This window comes from Protopterus annectens, chromosome 13.part0 (assembly GCF_019279795.1).
Source record: "Protopterus annectens isolate FY-2018-M chromosome 13.part0, PAN1.0, whole genome shotgun sequence".
Taxonomy (NCBI): Eukaryota; Metazoa; Chordata; order Ceratodontiformes; family Protopteridae; genus Protopterus; species Protopterus annectens.
Window position 1 is genome coordinate 284,611,727 of NC_056747.1, and position 22,979 is coordinate 284,634,705.

Sequence of the window (22,979 nt, forward strand, 5' to 3'; positions counted from 1 at the left end):
GACGTCGGTCATGGGCGCTCAGATCTGACATCAGAGCGTCAGGGTATTAAAGCGCATGACCGACGTCATATCCTCAGTCTTTTCTTGCCCCAGATGTCAGAAGGCCCTAAAAAGAAAGGCCACAGCCAAAAATAGAATACTTCCCAAAAGGCATGTACAAATAACAGCTACCACCCCAACCATACAACCATTCCAAACTACAGAGGGGAAGGAGGGAGGGTAAATTGGACTGCAGCAATGTGGATCTTCGAACATCTACATTTATGGTAGGTACAAAACTTGTACTATGTTCTTCATCTCACATTGCTGCAGTCCTTACATATGGGTAGAATCCCAAAGCAGAGGTAAAGGGAGGCTGGCAAAATCATAAAGCATTGGGAGCTGCCAAAATGCCCTGTAAGATTGCAGTGGCAAACCCAGCCCTAGATTTGGAATAAAGAGGAAGGTGGTAATGTTTAGAAAAAGTATGCACTGAACTCCAAGTAGCTGCTTCCAAAATGTCTTTAGTAGCTACTCCCCTTAAAAAGCTGTAGAAGTGGCAGTAGCCCTAGTGGAGTGAGGTCTGATTCCAGCCGGAATCTCCTTACCATGATGAGAATAACAAAAAGCAATACAAAAGCCAATCCACTTAGAAATAGTTTGTTTTGACACAGGTTTCCCCTGAGAACCCAAAGCAAAAGAAACAAACAACTGCTGAGACTGTCTGAACCCTTTAGTCCTGCTCAAATAATAACGTAACTGCCTGTGAATATCCAAAGTGTGCAGAATTTTCTCCCCTTTATTTTGGGGATCTGCATAAAAAGTAGGCAAATGAATTGATTGGTTCAAGGCCACATTTGAAACCACTTTAGGCATAAAAGTAGGGTTAGTACGCAGAGATACCCTATCCTTATGAAAAATTAGGAAGGGTTCAACTGCCATTAGAGCCTGTAATTCAGAAACCCTTCTAGCAGACGTAATAGCCAACAAAAAAGCAGTCTTCCAAGACAAAAACTTTAACTCAGCAGTAGCTGCAGGTTCAAAAGGAGGTAAAGTAAGTTTTTCCAACACAAAATTGAGATCCCAGGCAGGAGTAGGAGCTCTACGTGGGGGTCTTATGTTCTTTGCCCCTCTAAGAAATTGCTTAAACAAAGGATGAGAGAATAATGGTGGGTCACAGTCATAGTGAGCAGAAATGGCTGCAGCATGAACTTTTATAGAGGAGAAAGACAAACCCTTGTCTAATAATTCTGTAAGATATTGGAGAGAAACACTTAAATCAGGCCTGGAAACATCAAAGCTCTTTGTTTTGCTCCAAATTAAAAATCTCCTCCATTTATCAGCATAAACTTTCCTTGTACTAGGCCTTCTGGCCTCCAAAATAACATTCAAAACTTGTTGTGGAAGCTGCGACCCTCCAGGCTCTAGAACGGAATATGCCAGGCTGTTAGATGCAGGGACTGAATTCTGACATTGAGGAAATGATTGCCCTCCTGAGACAAAAGGTGCGGAATCGAAGGCAAAGGCCATGGAGGCTCCCGTACTAAACTCCTCAGCAGAGGGTACCAGTGCTGTCGAGGCCAATCTGGAGCTATTAGAATCATGGAGGGCTTGTCTTGTCTGACTTTCAAAAGTACCTTGGGGAGGAGAGGCAGAGGCGGAAAGGCATAGACGTGAAGATTGCTCCAACTGAATGATAGAGCATCCACTTTCCAAGCTGTGGGATGAAACATTTTTGTGCAAAACTTTGGCAACTGGAAATTTAGTGGAGAAGCGAACAGATCTATGTCTGGAGTTCCCCAAATCACTGTCAATTTTCGAAATACATGAGGATCCAATTTCCACTCGTGGGGATCCACTATCTGTCTGCTCAAAACATCTGCTAAGGAGTTCTGTGCTCCTGGTAGAAACCTTGCCTGAAGACTGAGGTGTAAACTGAGAGCAGTCTCCCACAAAATCATTGCTTGCCTGCAAAGAGGATACGAATGGGTTCCCCCTTTCTTGTTTATGTACCACATGACAGTTGTGTTGTCTGAATCAACACTTGCCCTGGGTGAAGTAAATCCTTGAAAGCCATCAATGCAAATTGGACTGCTAACATCTCCTTCAAGTTGATATGTAAATGTTGAAGTCTGGCAGGCCACGTGTCTTGAACCCATTTTCCATTGAGGTGTGCTCCCCAAGCCTTGTCCGAGGCATCTGTCGTTAAAATCTGACTCGCCTCTGGTCGGGTCACAGAGAGTCCCTTGTTTAGGTGACATTCCTGAGCCCACCACAAAAATTCCTTTTGAATGCAAGGTATCATTTGAATGACAGTGTCCAGATCTTGGCAGTGTTGTGTCCATACATTTTTGAGATACCATTGTAGCTTCCTCATATGCAGTTTGGCATTGGGAAGCACCAGAATACAAGATGCCATGAACCCCAAGGCTTGAAGGACTGTCCTTGCAGTCAGCCTGGACCATAGAGACAATTGATGGAAGTAAAGAGTAAGGTTCTTTTGCTTGTCCGGGGTCAAAAAAGCCATCTGGGAAGCTGTATTCAGTCTCACACCCAGAAAGCACATTTCCTGAGAGTGTACTAGACTGGACTTTGTTTCGTTCACAGAATACCCTAGGCACCTTAACACTGCCATCACATACTGTAGATGATGAAGTTCGTACTTGTCTTGAGCAAGAATCAGGCAATCGTCCAAACAAGGATAAATTTGTATTCCTCTTAACCGTAAGAAGGCTATCACTGGAGCCAGAACCTTTGTGAACACCCTGGGCGCAGTAGATAAGCCAAAGGGCAATGCAGAGAACTGATAATGTAAAGTCCCAGCCCGAAAACGCAGGTACCTCCTGCAACTGGGCCTGATAGGAACATGAAGATAAGCCTCTTTGAGATCCAGAGTTACCATCCAGTGATCTTTGCCCAACAGAGGTAGAAGTTGTTGCAACGTCAACATTTTGAATTTTGGAATGTCTAGGTATGTGTTGAGGATAGATAAATCCAAAATCGGCCTCCAAGTGTTTCCTTTCTTTGGTACTAGAAACAGGCGAGAATAAAATCCTAGGCCCACTTCTGACAGAGGGACCTGCTGTATAGCCCCATTTGAAGAAGTAAAGAAATCTGCTTGTGAGCCTCTACCCTTTGCTGAGGAGGAACGTCTGGCATGCCTTTGAAAGGAGGCAATGTATGGAAATAGAACTTGTAGCCTCGGTCTATAATGTCCAACACCCATTTGTCCTGGGTGACTAAAAGCCAGTTTTGCTTGAAGAGTGCCAACTTTCCTCCCAAAGGAGCTGCCAGACAGGAAGAATCTGGCAGCTGAAAATGCAGGTCATTGGACCTGTTTACGAAAGGACTGGCCCCTGCCCTCACCTGTAGATTGTGCAGGTGAACTCCACGTTCTAGGCCTGAAAGTACTCTGAGCTCTGCCCCTACCACGTCTAGATCTACCCCTAGACTGTGAATCAGAAGAAGGATAAGCCCATCCCTTAGAAGGCCAATTCCTGCTAAACTTAGGAGGCTGCACCTGCAAAAAATCTTTAACAGTCTGCATAGACTTAGCCTTGTCTTCCATTTTCTTCAAGACAGACTCCACAGGAGAACCAAACAAAACTTCAGACTGTAAAGGAGCATCCAAAATTCTAGTTTTAACATGCTCTGACAAATTCTGATCCTTAAGCCAGGCGTGCCTGCGAATAACTGAACCAGTGGCAGCCACCCTGGAAGAAGCCTGTAAAGCATCGAAACCACACTGCAAAGAATGCTTACCCACCTGTTCAGAGGCATGTACCAAATCCTGTAATTCTTTACACTCTATGCCCTCTGCCAAAGCATCCACTTTAGATTTTAGTTGAGTAAGGAGAAAATTCTGATACTTCAACATATGAAACTGACAATTCAAAGCCCTCATTGCTAAAGTGGAAGAGGTATACACTTTCTTACCCCATCTATCCAAAGCTCTAGCATCTTTATCCATAAGAACTGGATTCTGTACAACAGAAGCCCTGACACCCTTAGGTCCCTGGCTAATAGTTTCTGGGTCAGCCCTTGGACTCTTATACAGATATTTATGAGCCTCAGGTACTCTGTAATACCTGTCTGGCTTAACTGGCGCAGGAGGCAGAGAGTCTGGATTAAGGGAAGCCTCGGAGAAAACATCTTGAACAACATCCAAAACAGGAGGTATAGCCAAGGGCCTATGTTGTGGTAAAAACAAAAATTCCCTAAGCCTCTGTCGGGAATCTGAGAAATCCTGACCTTCCCATTTAAAATGTTCCCTCATAGAATGCAGGGTTTCTGAAAAAGCAAAATCCTCTGGAGGAGAAGCAGAAGGAGTGGAATCCTCTGCGTCTGAATCAGAATAAGGAGGAAAATCCTGAATGTCTTCAGCAAGACTCTGAGTAATCTGAAGCCTGCTCCAAACTTTCCACCTCTGGCTCCACCCTAGGCCTCTTATCAGGAGGGCATAGAACCTCTGATTAAAGAAATTAAATCTTCTGCCATTTTAAGCATGTGTTTTTTAGGCACAGAACCTGCAGAACTAGGACTGACACCCGTGGAAGGCAAACCAGGCCTGCCTTTGGAAGGAGCCTTAGAGACAGAAGGAGAAGGCCTAACCACCTTAGGCAAGGAAGGGAGAACAGCAACCTGAGAGGCCCCCTCAGCCTGACCTGACTCCTGAGAGGCCACATCTTGCAAAATTAAAACCTCCCCCTGAGACCCAACTGAAACCTCGGCTGGATCCACAGATTCCACCGTAGTTTCTAAAGATCCGGCGTCCGGAACGGACGACTCATCCTGTCTGGACTTTAAAGATTTGTCCTTGCGCTTCTTCGCGGTAGCGGGCGTCGGAGGATCCGACGGCATATTATAATTACACCGCTTACCGAAGACAAGCCTAGCGCAATCTAACCTACGTTTAATGGTGCGCTTATTAAACCTAGCACAAAAGCGACACCCGACTACGTCGTGCTCAGGTCCCAAACAAGGAATACAAAGAGAGTGGTAATCCCTATGCGGTATCTGTTTCCCACAAGAAATACAATTATTCACTTTTTCTGACATCCGGAATTAACTGAGGCAAGAAAAAACAAAAATATTCCCCAACGGGGTACTTAGCCCAACTTGGTTTCGGTCTGAAACTCAGAATACGAAAATTTCAGAACGCCGAACGGCACTTGCAAACGCTGCTTCTGCATCGGACCATGCGGCAAAAAAGAGTGAGGATATGACGTCGGTCATGCGCTTTAATACCCTGACGCTCTGATGTCAGATCTGAGCGCCCATGACAGACGTCAGCCTAATACTTTGGTATTCGGGCCGACCGAGGACAGCGGGACTACCCATATGTAAGGACTGCAGCAATGTGAGATGAAGAACATCCAAATTTAGTAGTCAAAGAAAAAAAAATAAAATGACCATTAAACACTGAGGCAGGCAAATTCATGAAATAACCAGGATATGCAAGCAAAAACTAGAGCAATATGGGATAAAGATTCCCATGTAATTACAACTGTAAAAGTAACACGCATACTTAATATGCTAATGACACAGGTAACTATATATGAACTGCTGACTTTGAAAACAAGATTCTTACGAAAGACTGAAGCTCTAATTGTACCCTGAACTCAGGACTGAGTCCATTCCTATCATGTATTAGAAGCCCAAACCACTTGGGGCAACTTAAAAAATTAAGTTTCACATATTTGGGGGGGGGGGGGGTCACTAGCATGGTGAAGGCAATGAATCCCAGAGATCTTAGAAATTCTTTGACCATGGCCATCATTTGTCTTGCCAGGTTTAGGAAGTCAGTCTGTTTACCCTGACCTACTGAAGGAAAGATCTGTGTCGAGGTGTCCAAAATGGAACCTCGCAAGACTAATTTTGGGGTCTATATTAGATCAGCGAAAGCTTAAAAAAGCGAACGCTGATTGATCGAACTTATGTAAGCGAAAGCTTAAAATATTGAAGCAACAGAAACCCATATTTTTTCCTAGGAAAAGAATTTGGTTGTCCGTTTCTGTTGCTTCGGTATTTTCAGTGCTGTGGTGGAAAGTTAGGGGTCTGGTTCAGTAAGTGTGTGATTGTGTGGATAGGAGTGTGTTAGGTCAGGTTAGGTGAGTTAGCATTAGGGTGCAGGTTAGGTATGTGTGCGATTGTGTGGATGTGAGGGTTAGGGTGGGTTAGGTGAGTTAGGGTTAGGGAGCGGGTGAGTGTGCGATAGTGACGGACCTTAGGGTTAGGGTTAAGGTAAGTGGATAGTTAAGTGTAGGGCTAGGTGTCAGATTTTAGGCGTATGTGTGGATTGCGGTTTGTTTGGTGTGCTTGTGTTGTATGTGTTTGGATCAGCGATTTGTTTCCCTAGGGAAAAAAAAATCACTGTTCTGACAGTTCGAGATTGTAAGCTTTCGCTTACATAAGTTTGATCAATCAGCGTTCGCTGATCTAATATAGACCCCTAATTTTGGAAATGGTGCCAGCTGTGATTTTTGCAGACTGATCATAAACCCATGCAGTCCAAAAGATCCTTAGCAAAGGCAAGGGATTCAATTACGTTATCTGAAGAGCTTGCCTTTAGAAGGAAATCATCCCAGCTAATGGAAGATATGTATTCCTTGCATTCTTCATTAAGCAACAGCCGGAACTATCTGTGGGTCACTTGTTAACCAGGTTAGTCCAGCTGGGCCAAAAAAAAAACCTTTTTCAGTGGAGACCTGAGGAGAAAAGCTTCAAAAATGTAGATAGTTTCAGAAACAGTAATAATCAAGATTAACCATTACTGAAAATACACAGCTGTACAAATATAGATACACACTTGCTTACAAAGTTAGTCCTGTTTGTTTGTGTCTTTTGGCTTTTCCCGGCTAGGGGTCGCCACAGCGGAACTCCGGTCCACTAATGATTGGCAGTTGATTTTTATGTACCGGCTTGCCAGGCCTGACGCACAACCTTCAACGAAGGTAAGTCCATTCATGCATGTCTCCACGCAGAAGACGCTCTAGCTGAGAATCGAACCAGACAGCATCTTACTGTGAGGCGACAACGCTACTGCAGCACCACCACCGCGGGTAAAGTTAGTCCTGTACAATTAGTAATTACCAAACTCATAAAAGGTTTATACAAAAGGCAATGGTAAAGCTTTACAGTTACATAATAGATGTATATAAAAGGAGCAGAGACAGTTTTGAGAAAAATAGCAGAAGTTTAAATATTTATGCAAATGAAGAGCAAGAGCATAGCCTTGCGCTTCACAGGAAGTGAAAGCACAGTAGTCAAGATGGTAGAAGACAGGTTGGAATTTACAAAGTTGACTTACAGTATAGCTAAAGATAGCTTTTCATTGCCTGCAATGATTTCATGTTTATCTATAGTGCACCGAGATACAAGCTTTTGGGTATTGTGGTTGATTAGGTTGGGTCCTGGGATGGGCAGGAGCTACTATTTGCAAGGAAGGTCTTCAGTTCTAGTTTGAAGCAGTTATTGTCTTTGACATGGCAGATTTTTGGGAAGAGTCTGTTCCAGGCTTGGCCAAATGTGCTTTTGTAAAGTAGTTTGCCTATGTTATTTATTAGGTTTGTAAGTGTCCAGAACAGTGATTAGACATATGATAAACACTCTTGACGCAGTGGCCTACCCAAAAGGTAAATTAAATAAGCTGAACTTTTAGAACCCCAAGCAAAGCCTCAGTACAAATACCTAAGCTCTTTCTGGATGGAGAAATGCAGGCAGGCATCTTTCAGTTGCAAAGTGACCATCTGGACACCTGAAAAGGTAGCAGTCCACACACAGTTAACACCTTGAACTTGGGGACCTTCGGGAAGTTACACAGAGTCTTGTTAAGCATAAAATTGGCCTCCATGTTCCTTCTTTCCTTTCTAGGGACTAGAAACATTCCCAAGTAAATGTCTTTAATTACTCACTGAGCCATAAAGTCTGTCAAGATAAGTGGAACTAGCCGCCTACCATTCTCTGGGAACCTGAAGCATCCATGCCAACTGTGGCTTGCTGACCCACTGCTGTCTGTACCCTTTATTAATAACTCTCAGCACCTAGGTGTCTGTAGTAATGCTTTCCCACGTAAGGAAGAATAAGGAAAGCTCAGAAGCTACTTTGTCTGGTGTGAGAGATGGGATACAACAGAGCATACTCCACTACTCTGTCAAAATTAGCAATTTTGGCCCTCCCAGGCTTGCCTTTATTGTCACTTTCCACCTCTTTTAAACAGAAGTTTCTTACATTTTGTTGCTTGTTTCTAGACTGTCTTCTGTAAAATGGGCCTGGTTTACACCAATAATTGGGAACAGGAAAATGAAGTCTGACCCATTGCAAGACTTTTTTTCCCCAGAATTTCATCCAATTTCTCATTTCTGCAGTGGCTTCCACAAAAATCAATTCCCTATCTAGGGGAGTACTGAGTAGCTGTGCTTTAACAACCTCAGGTAGAAGCTGATGCCTCAGCCAGGCATACGTTTTAATTAATGAGCCAGTGGGTGCTGCTCTGGATATGCTGCAGCCACAGCACTGAACAGACACTTAAGAGTACATAGTCACTTGAGCAGCAGTTTAGGAGAAAAAAAAAATCAAATTGGTCCTCATGTCAGGACCTGATATTTCTCCCATCTTTTGTCCTCTATAATCCAGGAGGGCCAACAGGAATTTAGTCACATGGGATTGGTGTTAACTGTCCTGAAGGACAGCACCACTGAAGTATACACATTTTTTCCAACCTCATATGGGTAGGGAAGTCTATGAAGGTACTATCTTTGAACCCTTAAGAAACCACTACTAAGTCAGATACTGGGTTTTTGTATGGTTGTCTTGCACCCTGTAAAACCTGTGTGGCTTTTTAGGGATTGGAATAGAGAGGCCTGGATGGTGCCACAAATGCATGCTCCATCCCCACACACAATCAGAATAGCCACAGACTGGGGGAGGGGTGGGGGGGCTTCCACTTATAAAAGCTCAAAATCTTTCTTTTGAAGGTTCTCTACCATCTCACATGAAAAAAAAAATCTTTCATTCTGGTCAGAGCCCTCATCAACACCACACAACTTCTTCAAGGGAGTGGTGTCAAATGGCAAGGTACACTCTGGTTTATATCTTCTTAATAGATGAGAAATATATATATATATATATATATATTACTTTTTGTGTCTTTTTGAGTGGGACGATGATCATAAAAACTCTGGGCCAAGTCCATCATGTCAGACCTCCAATCTAGAACGCAATCTCAAACAGATAACTTATGAATTCCACACACACCTTCATTAATAATTCAAAAGGCTGGACCTCCAAGTAAGGTCCCCCCCCCCCCCCCCCCCCGAGAGCCACTGATCTGCACATGGTGCCCAATTCCCCTGGTCACAATAGTTTCCGAAAGAACACAGAAGACAGGAAATAGGGGAGGGAAAAAAAACAAGTCCTGAGGCTGCAAATGCACCTCACCTGAACTGGTCACTTGGGGTAGACCAGGCAACTGAGATGTCTGAGTAGTGTCCTTCAGCACCTCACTTACTTTGCTCTTGCTTTTTTTTTCTTGGGTGGAAGCTCAGAGGATAAACAGACCAGCCAAAGACATGGATGAGCATGCCAAGTCCTCAAAAAGTTTACAGTCTAGGTACACAGCTGGAGTATGTAGTCTACATTTGAGGATTTCACATGCAAGCCCTTAAAATATTACATTGTTGACATTGTGCGCTATACCAAAACTCTATTAATCTCTATGAGGGATCTGCCTACGAAATCCAAATGTTCTTTTTTAGTGCAAGACAAAACACTGAAGGGAACTCTTATCAACAATTAAATACCATAAACTAAGGACAGGAAAAAAATCTACAATGGAGTACTTATCTGCCTGAACTCCAGTGAAGAGTACAGACATGAAGTAGTAAGTGATTCTGAACAACAAAACATCTCCAAGTGTGTACTGCATCAAGAAATTTCTGAAGATGATGTGATATATATCCTCCTTTAAACCATTGCTCTGTATACATTCCAGGGCTGACATATGCTGTGCCAGGGGGAAAGCTCCTAAGCTCTTTAAGACAGTCTAACCAGCCAGTACACTGCAAAAGTGATCTAATGAAGACCAGCCTTTCGTTACCTGCACTTTCTAGCTGTAATTTATTTACTACTTGTATGTGCTTATTACTTTGTTAAAGTACTTTGGTATTTAAGCACTCCAAATTTTTAAATTAACCGTGTTAATACAAGCGGTACATATACAAGCAGTTTTACATATCCCTCTCAGTTACAAATATCCATCATGGACATGCTGAAGACTATATGTAAATTCCTCCTATCTTTCAAACTGCAAGTCTTGTCATCTGTTACGTCAGCACGTCTACCTTCCAAAAAAAGGGAGGAATTGATTCTAGAGAAATTAATTGGGAATGATGTGAAGACGTGTCTTACTAATTAAAAACTGGAAAGCATAAGAAATTCAAGTACGATGCACCACAGATACATAGAGTTAACAGCACATGGACTCTGCACAAAATCTAAGGCTGAAGGGATACACATAAGAAAAGGGCTTCACTCAAAAACAATCATTAAAAGTTCAAAGGAAACAGAGAGAAAACAGTTAAGCCATAACACCCAATCTTCCCTTAAAGCATACCTCTCAACCATACCAAATTCCTTTGTATTCCCCGGTTTTGAGGCTAAAACAATGGGGTGCCACAAATTCCCGAATGGTCCCTTGAAATCACAATTTTTTTTTTCTTTATTTACACTTTTTAATTAATGCTGTCGTGAATGTCCCTTCTTAACTAGGAGTATGCTGCCTGTCTTGGGCATCTGGGGAATTTTAGCGACTACTCCATATGCATACCAATATTTACATGGCTAAGCATGTGCAAATTATCCAAAGCACATGGAAACATTTATTTTAATAAATCAAATATAAGTGCATGACCGCATGCTGACTTAATGACAAATGACTAAGCACTGCAGCAATCACTTGTCACCCATTCCCAATCTCACCACTTACATACTCAGGCCACCGAAAAGGACACCCCATTAGACAAGTTACCTGCACGTACTACCCCCCCCGACACACAAATTCCAGCACACTACTTACAAAATTAACTTCATTGTTTGTTTCACATAATTTCTCACAAGATGGATGCACACTGCACACCACTTTCAGGTAAATTGATAAAAAATGTACTAGACCGAATATAGCAACTACAGTAACCCATGACTATACCTCAGATTACAGCACATTATTTAATTAGCATCCCACAGCATATGCAGCAACTGCACAGTGGCAGACAGCACTACAAACAATTCCAAGCACTGTGCAGTAGGGGCAGTATACTGCCAACTTCCAAGTTTGCTGTACGATTTTTGCAATACACATGATTACACAGTTACAATTACAACATAAAAAAATAGTATAAAAAAAAAGTACAAAAGTCCATTGTAAAGTGTTTATGCTACCACGCTACCATAACAATAGTTAGGTACGTTTGGTTGTTTTGGGTCCCCTTGACTGTGGAAAGTTCCACCTCCTGCCCCGTACCCCTGGTAAATCATACGCACAGCTGAGTGGCGCTGCAAACAACTCCTTATGATTATATTTAGATTTCCCCCAGGCCAGCTATAAAATGATGTTCAAAAAGCAAAACCTGTATTTGTAAAACTAGAATTATTACCAGAATACTACATGATTAAATGTGTTACATTTGATCAGCGGACATGCGATCCAGATATCATCAGCTATAGGGACTGTCATACAAAATGTGTTGCGCACCACTCAAACTTTCCTGTTGTGTTAAGCTATTTCCCCAAGTCCCGGCTTTAAACTGCATCTGTGATTTGTGTGTGTGTGTGTGTGTGTGTGTGTGTGTGTGTGTGTGTGTGAGGGGGGGGGTGGTTAAAAACATTCTGAAAAGTGTTATTCCAACTGAGTACTAAAGAGTTCCGCAACTTCCACCCGTTGCATTTTAAGGATGTAAAATTGGTATTGGAAGCCAGTGCCACACTGTCTCCCCAATTTACAGTAACGAGCTACCCACTCAGTGTTCCTTTCAGGCAATATGATTATGTGCCTTGTATAACTACAGACACAGTCTACAACTGTACAACTTTTACACTTCGTCCCTCACACGATATGTGTTCCGTCAAATAAGAATGTGAATGTACTTTATGTAACTGTAGAATACACTTTGCCAGTTTTCTGGGCTCATGTAACTCTAAAAATGCATGCATATCTATCACCTACTTTTTGGTTTGGCAGGAAAGGTAACCAATATGGGGAACAGGCTGCATTGCTTTTTGGAAATCATAGTTTGCAGACTAACTATGACTGTTGAATATTGCCACATCAAAAAAATTGCTATTGCCAACTTCCCTGTAAAACTCAATCAGGATGCAGCAAGAGTAATTTCAATTTCAGGACTGATATTTTTTAATACAGTATGTTTCACTTTCATTAACGCTGGTTAACTGATGGTGTAATGTGTATACATTTATAATGGAATTTCAATGCTCGACTAACGCTTATTCTAATTTGCTGAGCAAGATGATGGGATGGCATTTTTTCACAGTAATTAATATAAGAGTTCCTTAACTGGCGTTTAGTGGAAATTTAGATGGGTGAAGCTCTACACATCCGCCTTATAGTTTTCATGGTATGAACCTCTAGCATCCCCAGGTGGATACGCTTTAATTGCAAAACTGGTGGACGTAGAGTCGGACTAAGAGACTAACCTTTTTACAAAGAACGGCAGCAGTATACAGCTCATGGTAATAAACTCAGAGATGCACTAAGCAAAGGTGAGAAGCATGCTTCCTAGTATGCATTAGTAAATTTTGTTTGTGACACTAAAGTAATGTTGTGTATTTAATCACTTCAGATATGTTTTGTTTTTTTATGTCACGTTTATGGCCATTTAACTTGTTGTTGATATTCATATTTACTATGCTGATTATCACATTACAATCACTTTTCTCTTGAAAAAAAGGCTGTTCTTCAACTTGCTTTTGAATGTTGATATCCCACAATTCCATTAGAGTGGGTGGGGTTACATAATTATGTATGTAAATTGTATGTTAATCAACACACTGATTTTGGCTGGTTATACCTACTTTTCACGGGCTTTTGTCCAGATTTTTAATGTTTCAAGGTTAACAGGTATGCCCTAAAGGGATCCAATTATTTTGAAGTTTATTCCAACACAGCCTTATTCTGTATTCAGAGCATCCAAGTAAGGGCACTTGGTTTCGGATGGATTATTGAACTCTTAACATAGTGCTTGTCCAACAAAACTAAATTAGGAATTACACCACAAGCCATTTAATTCCCAGAGATTAAAATATGTCCAGAGAACTGTTCATAAGATGCTACTACCATCACTACCTCCTTGAAGACTCACTAGATGAACAAAATGAAAAATGCCAAAAGCAGCAGTAGTGGTGGGCATAAAGACAATATATTCCATACTACAAACCTCCTGCAACAGACTATCCAGGGCATCTTTGTCTTGCTGCGTTGCGCCATCCTTTTGCAATCGCAGAATGAGCTCTGGTTTCTTATAGGGTTTCAGTGCCAGCAGATGTAAAACCCTGTCTCTTATGGGTTTCTGAGCGATATTGTTGCTTTTCTTTATTGTACTAGCGAGGTTGACAGGCACTGGACGTTTCCTAGAAGGAACAGCATCTGAAAGCCCTGGTGCTGGTGCCTTACGGATCTGTATCCTTTTACCTAAAACAGTGAAATTTCAGAAAATTTTTCCAATTATAGTACAAGTAATAAAAAACAATTCCAAAAGAAATACAGAGTGCTTCACAAAGATATAAATTCATTAAATCCTTCCTACACAGAACTTTAAAGAGAAAATGCCAGGCAAAAATAATATGAAGGACAGGGACTACTATTCGGCTTTGTACAGCACTTGAACCCTATGTCTCACCACTCAATTTCAAATAAGTTATGAACTCCCAATATACATAACTAAAAAAAAGTTCAAATTACAAGTAAAATTATTTGAGAACAAACACTGTAATGCAAACTAAATGATCAGTATTTTTGCTGTGTGTTTTTCCTCCACCATGCTTGTGAAACTATAAAATCCCTCACAAAAGCCTTACCCAAAACAATACAGTGAATTACAGGCTAACTAGGGCAGCAATTAATAGAAAATATAAGCTGTCCCCACACAGCAAATAAGGCTAGACTGCATAAAATACAGAGGCAACAGATTAAAGTGTGCTAAGCCTCATTCTACAACCTGCACGGTGTAATAAACAGCACAGTCACAGTACAAACATCATCTGTCCAAATAGTGTCAACAAATCAAAAATATGCCTTTAAATAAATATGAACCTTTTAAAACAGCACAAATAAGCATTTACTTAGAAATGTCCTTATAAAAAATGATAAATCAATGGAAAAGTACAGTTATGTACACTTACCATAAATGTAGATGTTTGAGTGTATTCACTGCTGCAGTCATTACATTTGGGTAATCTGCTGGCAGGTTGCCCTCAGTCGGCCTGAATAACAAAGTCTTGGGTCCTGCGTCAGTTGCTGTCTCCCCTTCCATGTCGTCAGGGGTATAAAACATGCAGCCGACGCCATTTTAATCAGTTTTTCTTGCCCCAGATGTCAGGTGCCCACCAAAAGGGGAGCAAATATGTGTGTGTGTGTGTGTGTGTGTGTGTGTGTGTGTGTGTGTGTGTGTGTGTGTGTGTGTGTGTGTGTAATTTAGAACACAAAAAATTTACCTCCAACTAAAAGCAAATACACCAAAAAGGCTTTTGAGCATAGTGAAGGAAAGAAGAGGTATAATAAGAGAGAAAAAAGGGGGAAGGTGGGTTGGTAACCCGGACTGCAACAGTGAATACACACGAACATCTACATTTATGGTAAGTGTACACAACTGTACTATGTTCTTTGTGTTTCACTGTTGCAGTCATTACATTTGGGTAGAATCCCAAAGCTATGGATGGGAGGATGGAATTATACAGTATTAGGAGCAGCTATAAGGCCTTGCAGGACAGCAGTGGCAAAGCCTGCTCTGGATTTAGAAAAGAGAGGTAAATGGTAATGTTTGGTGAACATATGGACTGAGCTCCAAGTAGCAGCTTCTAGAATGTCTATGATAGGAACCCCCACCCATGAGAAAAGCTGCAGAAGTAGATGCAGCCCTGGTGGAATGGGATCTGATCCCCTTGGGAACACGTTTACCATGGTGCATGTAGCAGAAACAAATACAATGGCTTATCCATTTTGAAAAAGTCTGCTTTGAAATAGCCTTCCCCTCTACCCCTGCAGCAAATGCCACCAGGAGTTCAGACTTTCATAGAGATTTTGTCCTGTTCAAGTAGAATCTTAGTTGTCTGTGTACATCCAATGAACGCAGAATCTGCTTCCCCTTGTTCTGCGGATTTGGGAAAGAAGTTGGCAGATGAATGGTCTGGTTAAGAGCCACACTGGATACCACCTTAGGCATAAAAGATGGACTGGTCCTGTGGGCTACCCTGTCCGGATAAAAGATAATAAAAGGCTCCACAGCCATGAGAGCATGTCGTTCTGAAATCCTTCTAGCTGAAGTGACTGCTAAAAGAAAGGCTGTCTTCCATGAAAGAAATGTTATATCTCCAGTAGCAGCTGGTTCAAAAGGAGGCAGGGTGACTTTTTCCAGCACAAAACTGAGGTCTCATGCAGGAGTTGGTGCTCTCCTGGGAGTTCTCAAATTTTGGCCCCTCTGAGGTACTGCTTTAACAGGGGATGAGAAAAGACAGGAGGCTCTGTGTTGTAATGAGCAGAGATGGCAGAGGCATGTATTTTTATAGAATAAAAAGATAGGCCCTTGTGAAGCATCAATATTGCAGAATCTGAGGAATATTGGGCATTGCTATGTTTATTCCTTGTGCTTGGTTCCAGGCACAGAATCTCTTCCATTTATCAGCATAAGATTTTCTAGTACTAGGTCTTCTAGCCTCCAAAATGACATCCATCACAGGTTAACTGAGAGTTGTGTCTGGTGAAATTAGTTGATGAGCCATGCTGCAAGATTCAGAGTTTGGAGCTGTGTGTGCAGAATTTGATAGTTCTGCTGAGACAATAGAGGAGGTGTCTGAGGCAAGTACCACAGGGGAAGGTGTGACATATTCCTTAAAAGTGGGTACCAGTGTTGGTGAGGCCAGTCTGGGGCAATCAGAATCATTTTTGCTTTTTCCTGTCTGACTTTTAGTAAAACCTTGGAGAGCAAAGGCAGAGGGGGGAAAGGCATAGACTGATAGGTTTTTCCAGCTGAAGGATAGAGCATCCACTTTCCATGTTTTTTTGTGATTAATTCTTGTGCAGAATTTGTCTAATTGACAGTTGTGGAGAGAGGCAAAAAGATCGATGTCTGGGCTCCCCCATTTTCGTGTCAACATGCTGAAAATTTGTGGATCCAGTTTCCATTCGTGTGGGTCCATACAATTTCTGCTTAGTTCGTCTGCCTAAGTATTTTGCTTTCCTGGCAGGAATTGAGCCTGTAGATGTATTTGATAAGTCAAGGCCGTGTTCCACAAGGCCATGGCTAATCCGCAAAGAGGGTTGGAGTGGGTACCTCCTTGCTTGTTTATGTACCACATAACTGTGGTGTCCATCTAATCAGTAGTTGTCCTGGATGAAGGAAGTCCTTAAAGGCTGTCAGAGCATTCTGTACAGCTAGCATTTCTTTCTGGTTGATATGTAGGTGCATTTGATTTGGGCTCCATTCGCCATTAATGCATCGCCCTGCCAGATGCCCCCCCCCCAAGCATAGTCTGATGCATCTGTAGTTAGGGTTTGGGTGGCAGGGGGTAGAATAAATGACAGTCCCTTGTTTTTGTGACAGGCCTCTACCCACCATAGGAACTCTTGCTGCAGGCAAGGAATGAGAGGAATCATTGTTTCCAAGCTGTGACAATGTTGACTCCATAAGCTTTTTAGGTACCATTAAAGTTTCCTCATACGCAGTCTTGCATATGGAATTGGTAGAATGCAGGATGCCGTGAACCTCAAAGCCTGTAGAATTTGTCTTGCAGATAAGCTGGGTTTTTGTGGCCACTTGTTTGAAGTATGTTATCAATTGAATTTGTTTATCTGGCGTGAGGTAAGCCAACTGGGCAGTTGTATTCAACCTTGCACCCAGGAATGTAATTATTTGAGAGGGTACCAGTTGTGATTTATTTTCGTTTATGGTGTACCCTAGGCATGTTAAAAGCCTTTTTACAAACGCCAGATGATGCAGAAGAATGTCCTTGTTTTCTGCCTGAATTAGACAATCGTCCAGATTAGGATAAATCTGAATGTTTCTTTGTCTGCAAAATGCAATCACTGGTGCCAGGCACTTTGTGTAGACCCTGGGCACAATAAATAAGCCAAAGGGCAGTGCAAAGAACTGGTAATGCAAATAGCCTGCTTTGAAGCGGAGGTATCTTCTGCAAGCTTCCCTGATTGGGATATGCAGGTAAGCCTCTTAAGTCTAGAGTTACCAGCCAGGCATCCTGGCCTAGCATAGGCAGTAACTGTTGCAGAGTCAGCATCTTGAATTTTGGAATGTCCAGGAAGGTATTTAGAATGGATAAGTCCAGAATTGGATGCCATGATTTGTCTTTTCTGGGTACCAGGAAAAGTCTTGAATAAAAACCTTGTCCTTATTCCTTTTCTGGTACTGGCTGAATAGCCCCCATCTCCATGAGGGACATGACTTGTTTCTGGGCCTCTGCCCACTGATTTGGAGGCAGATCTGGCCATCCATTTGGAATTGGCAACATGTGGAAATTAAATCTGTATTCCTGGGATACTACATTTAAGACCCACTTGTCCTGAGTAATTAGGTGCCAAATTTGAGCATGAAGTGCTAGTTTTCCCCCCAAAGGGGCTGCCAATAGATAAGTGCTTGGAAATGGCAGAGGAAAGTCAATGAGACTGTTTACCGTAGGGGGGTGCTTTGCTACTTCCAGATTTGGAGGTGGAGGTACCTCATTGTTTAGACCTGTAAGGCCCTTGTGACTGAAACCTGGAGCCTTAGGAGTATCTGGGTTTGACCGGAGCAGCTCTATTGGGTACTGGAAAGGACCAATTCTTGGTAGGCCAGTGCCTACTGAACCAGGGGGGCTGCACGTGCAAGAAATCTTTTACAGTTTGCACAGATTTAGCTTAGTCTTCCATCTTTTTCAAAACTTCTTCTGCCTTATTACCAAACAGACTGTCCTGCTGTAAAGCAGCATCCAACAATTTAGCTTTAACATGATCCGGCAGATTTTGCTCCTTGAGCCAAGCATGCCGTCTTATCACAGATCCAGTTACGGCAGCCCTGCAAAAGGCCTCCAAAGAATCAAAACCACATTGCAAAGTATATAAACCAAAAAGGACTTCTTGAACTCGCTGCCAACTCTCCGAGTACAATAAAAGCACGTAACTTAGCGGTGTAAAAACAAATAAAAGTTTATTTAAGCGTCCTTATAAAATGCACTTTTCGTCGAGCTACTCTAGCTCAACTTCATCAGAATCAAAACAGCTTCAAATTACAAACAGTTGTATTTATATCAATGGGCTAACTTTTAAATCGTGTCCTTCCCCCCACCTAATTACTTATCAAACACGTATATCCAAAATGGACCAATAAAAAAACGCATCATACCATAAAACGTGAATACATTAATAAAATTAATAAATTATTAAATTATTAAAGTAATTCATCTAATGGTCACACTAAAAAATCAAAGGCTACAGAGGTATACCAGTACAGCCATATAGCTGTAATTTAGTTATTTAGATCTCACCTTAAAATCAAATGTGTCGCTAACACTACCATATGGGATACCAATAAATATATATATATTTATTTGTATTATATTATTTTATATCTTTTCACATTCCACCATATATCTATATTTGATATTTTGCATTTTATATAATACAATATAAGCTATACATTGTACATTATAAGCCCGAATAATGCAAAAATAATATAATAAAAAATATATAATAAAAAATAATACACAAACAAAAAATAATAAATACATATAAAAACCATATCATCACAGTACTCTAATAAAACCCCCATTGCAATACAACACCAATAATCACATGTATTGAAACCAATGTGTATTTACACCTACCAATAACCAAGTTAAAACACTTGCTTTACTAATACTTAGCCAATAACCTAGTTAACTTGGTTACCCAAGTAAATTCCTCAGGCGAAGAATGCACATGATAGAGTTGCATTCATTGATACCTGGAAATTGGCATGCATTTAAACGCAATTGCCATAACAGCTCGTTTTTCTCTAATCTCAGTGATTCGGGGCCTCCCTTGCCATCACTGTGCAGTTGGTAAATTACTCTATATTTAAAGCTGTGGCCTTCATACTCTTTTACATGTCTAGCTAGGGCATTTTCTAACTTTAACCTGCCGATACAATATTGATGTTCATATATCCTTTCACATAATTTTCTATCTGTTTTACCTATGTAAAACGCAAGGCATAAATTACACCTAGCTAGGTAGACCACTTGTTTGCTCTGACAATTGAATTTGTCTTTAGCTTTGAATTGCACATTTCTGACAGAAAATGATGCCCCTTCATCAATGAACTTACACCATCTACACGTTACATTTGTGCATCCCTGCTCGGGGGTGTGTATTCACATATTCCCTCTCAAGTATTGCCCTCAGGTTACTACCTCTCCTATAAACTACTTTGGGGCTAAAGGGGATCAACTTTCTCAACTGGTTATCCCTAGTCAATATAGACCAGTTTTTGTTAATAATATTTACAATATTACTAGCATCTAGGGAGAATGTGCAAATAAAACATAAGGGATTAGAGGGAAGTGTTCCCTTCCTATTCATAACATATTGGTCCAGACAGTTCTTAATAATGGGTGTATAAAAACCCACTTCCCTTTTAAAACTTACTTCACCAATCAAGTCATAAATTAATTGGGCTGGATAGCCCCTTTGAGTAAAGAATGCGAACAAGGTGTCGCATTCAGCTACAAAATCATCCTCCCTTGAAACCATTCTTGCAGCTCTAACCAGTTGACCCTTCACTACAGAATGTTTCTGATGTGAAGGGTGACAACTGGAATACTGCAAAAAGGAATTGGAATACGTTGCTTTACGATAAATTTTCGTCACATACGATCTAGTCACATAATCCTTACTTAAGTCAATATCTAGATAAGATATTTTGTTTTTACTATATGTGTAAGTAAATTTCAAAAAGTCAGTACTATTATTACAATACTCCAACATGAACCTAAGTTCATCTTCACTGCCTTTGAACAATACGAAAATGTCATCCAAAAACCTAGTATACAGGCAAAGTTGTTCCTGAAAGACAGGATGTAATAAAATGTGTCCTTTCCCAGTTCGCCATCACCAGATTGGCAAAGCTGGCTCCACATGGAGAGCCCACAGCTACTCCAATCGGCTGGTGGTAGAACTTATTGTCAAAGGTAACATAATTATATGACAACACAATGTCAAGCAACTCCTCTATTAATTTAATCTCTGTATCCGGAGCACCATGTTGTCTCAACATAAATGAAACCCATTCAATCCCTAAATTATGTGGGATAGAAGGGTACAAATCCTTTACGTCTATGGTAAGGAACAAATAGTCCTCATCAAAAACACATTTATTTAATCTTTCAAGGAATGCCCAAGAATCCTTGGATATTTGTGGTTCCAAAGAGACATATTTCTTCAAGGTCGCATCAATCACTTTGGCACATGAGTATGTAATACTATGTCTTGCATCTACAAGTGGGCGCATTGGTGGATTATCCACACTTTTATGTACCTTCGGAATCCCAAATAAAATTGGGATTCTCGGTGCTGGTTGGACCAAATAATTGTATAGTGATTTATCCACTCTTGCCACTATATATAAATCCTCAATAAAGGAACTAAATCCTCCTATAAGCACCATTCAATTCATTTCTTGTAACTTCGCTATAAGACTCAGAATCAAAAATTGCTAACATTCTTTTATTATAATCCAACGTGTCCATGACTGCAATACCACCCCCTTTATCTGGCTTCATAAATCGAACTGGTGCCTGGCATAGATATCTTAGGGACTCTCTGTCCTCCATACTAATATTATGCCTATGTCTACTACCATGTCTCCTTCCTGAAGGTACAGTAGATATATTACGTAGATCTAATTCATTGATTTGCTCAAACAATGATATCAGTGGGTGCAATTGGGGGGTTGTAAACACTAGCTATATAAAAATCATTTGAAACATTAGGGTGGTCACCCATCAATGCTACTAAATTCACCTTCCTACAAAATTTTAGATCAATAAGTGTATTAGCTATATCCTTGTTCATTGAAGGGACAAAAGAGTAGCCTTTAGCTAGTAATTCAACCATCTCCTCTGTAAAAATCAGATCTGAATAATTAAAGATTTTAAAGTCCATGTTACTATTTTGCAACACCTGACATTTCCGTTCAATGGCGGAATTTACAACCGAGTTACTGTCCGTTGTTAATTGTTCCTCATTCTGCCCTTCATCATTTTCTCCCCCCCCCCCCCGGGGGGGAACAAACCCCGAGGCTCTCCTCTGAAAATTTGTATTGTTAGCTGAATTAGTAGAGGCATTATAGTAGCCCCTGTTGTTATTATTATTAGCAGCTAGCCTCTCACTTCTTCTTACTGGTTGACCAATGTCACTTGAGTTAATAGGTTGCTGTTGGTTAGCATTTTCCAAGGGGGCTAACCCTCGGTCCTGATAACCCTCACTGGACATACCTTCAGTAGATAAAAAATTCCCTTGTGATGTTGGGGGCTTAGGGTACGCTGCCCCTAATTCATAGTCTCTCAAGTCTCTTTTAATTTTCTTAATTTTTGTAGCATTAATTTTTAACATGTATTGATCAATACGGTTAAATATTCTCTCATAATCATATTGGTATCTCATAAAATTTAAATCACTTTTAATTTCTGAATCCAACTGCTTAGTTTCTGTAATAAGTAACTCTGCTGCTTGTTAATGGTGGCAGAAAGTCGTTAGTAGCTCAATTCCATGCTTATCAAATAATTCAATTAAATCTTTATAAAACTTAGAGTCCTCTGTAAGGCCAGTTGGATATTGCCACACTCTTAAGCCTTTAGGAATAATCTGCAACCATAAGTTTCACTAGTCTTACATCAAATAAATTCATTTTAGAAGATAAATCATGTCCTACCTCACCAGTCGTATTTACGTTGTTTTGTGCGACCACTTGTGCAAAAGTAAATGGTCTTTGAACCCACAAAGTCAAGTTAAACGACTCGGCCAGTGATCCCTCGTTGTCCTGCGGTCCAGTAGGACTACGCTGAAGACCACCATCCATACCACGTTCCACATTTACAGTTGAAACGCTAGGAGTAGGTGTTGTAGCTGATTGATCCACAGAAGAACAACCTCCGTCTCTGGTATTAACTAGCCGTCTCGAACCCAGCAGTTGGAGCGTGGAACTTTGAGTGGGAGACAGTGCATCCATTCGTTTAGTTAGCCCATCCACTTTCTGCGAAAGCAATTCAATGAGTGCCATCAAATTGCACTCATTATCCGATTGGCTTCGTACCGGAGAAACAGCAGAAACGAGTCCAGAATCCATCGCCAAACACAAAAGACCAACTGAAGAAAAACAAATACTAAAACCACTACATAAACCAAAAAGGACTTCTTGAACTCGCTGCCAACTCTGAGTACAATAAAAAGCACGTAACTTAGTGGTGTAAAAACAAATAAAAGTTTATTTAAGCGTCCTTATAAAATGCACTTTTCGTCGAGCTACTCTAGCTCAACTTCATCAGAATCAAAACAGCTTCAAATTACAAACAGTTGTATTTATATCAATGGGCTAACTTATAAATCTTGTGTCCCTCCCCCACCTAATTACTTATCAAGCACGTATATCCAAAATGGACCAATAAAAAAACGCATCATACCATAAAACGTGAATACATTAATAAAATTAATAAATTATTAAATTATTAAAGTAATTCATCTAATG

At 41.0% G+C, this 22,979-nt stretch overlaps 1 protein-coding gene across 1 annotated transcript in view; it reads right to left on the bottom strand.

The window, feature by feature from the left end:
• ELL (elongation factor for RNA polymerase II) overlaps positions 1 to 22,979 on the bottom strand; it is a 1,387,197-nt gene that overhangs the window by 697,275 nt on the left and 666,943 nt on the right. The window contains exon 5 of the mRNA XM_044053846.1: positions 13,428 to 13,681. Coding sequence (XP_043909781.1) covers positions 13,428 to 13,681 — 254 coding nt within the window. The remainder of the gene's footprint in view (positions 1 to 13,427; positions 13,682 to 22,979) is intronic.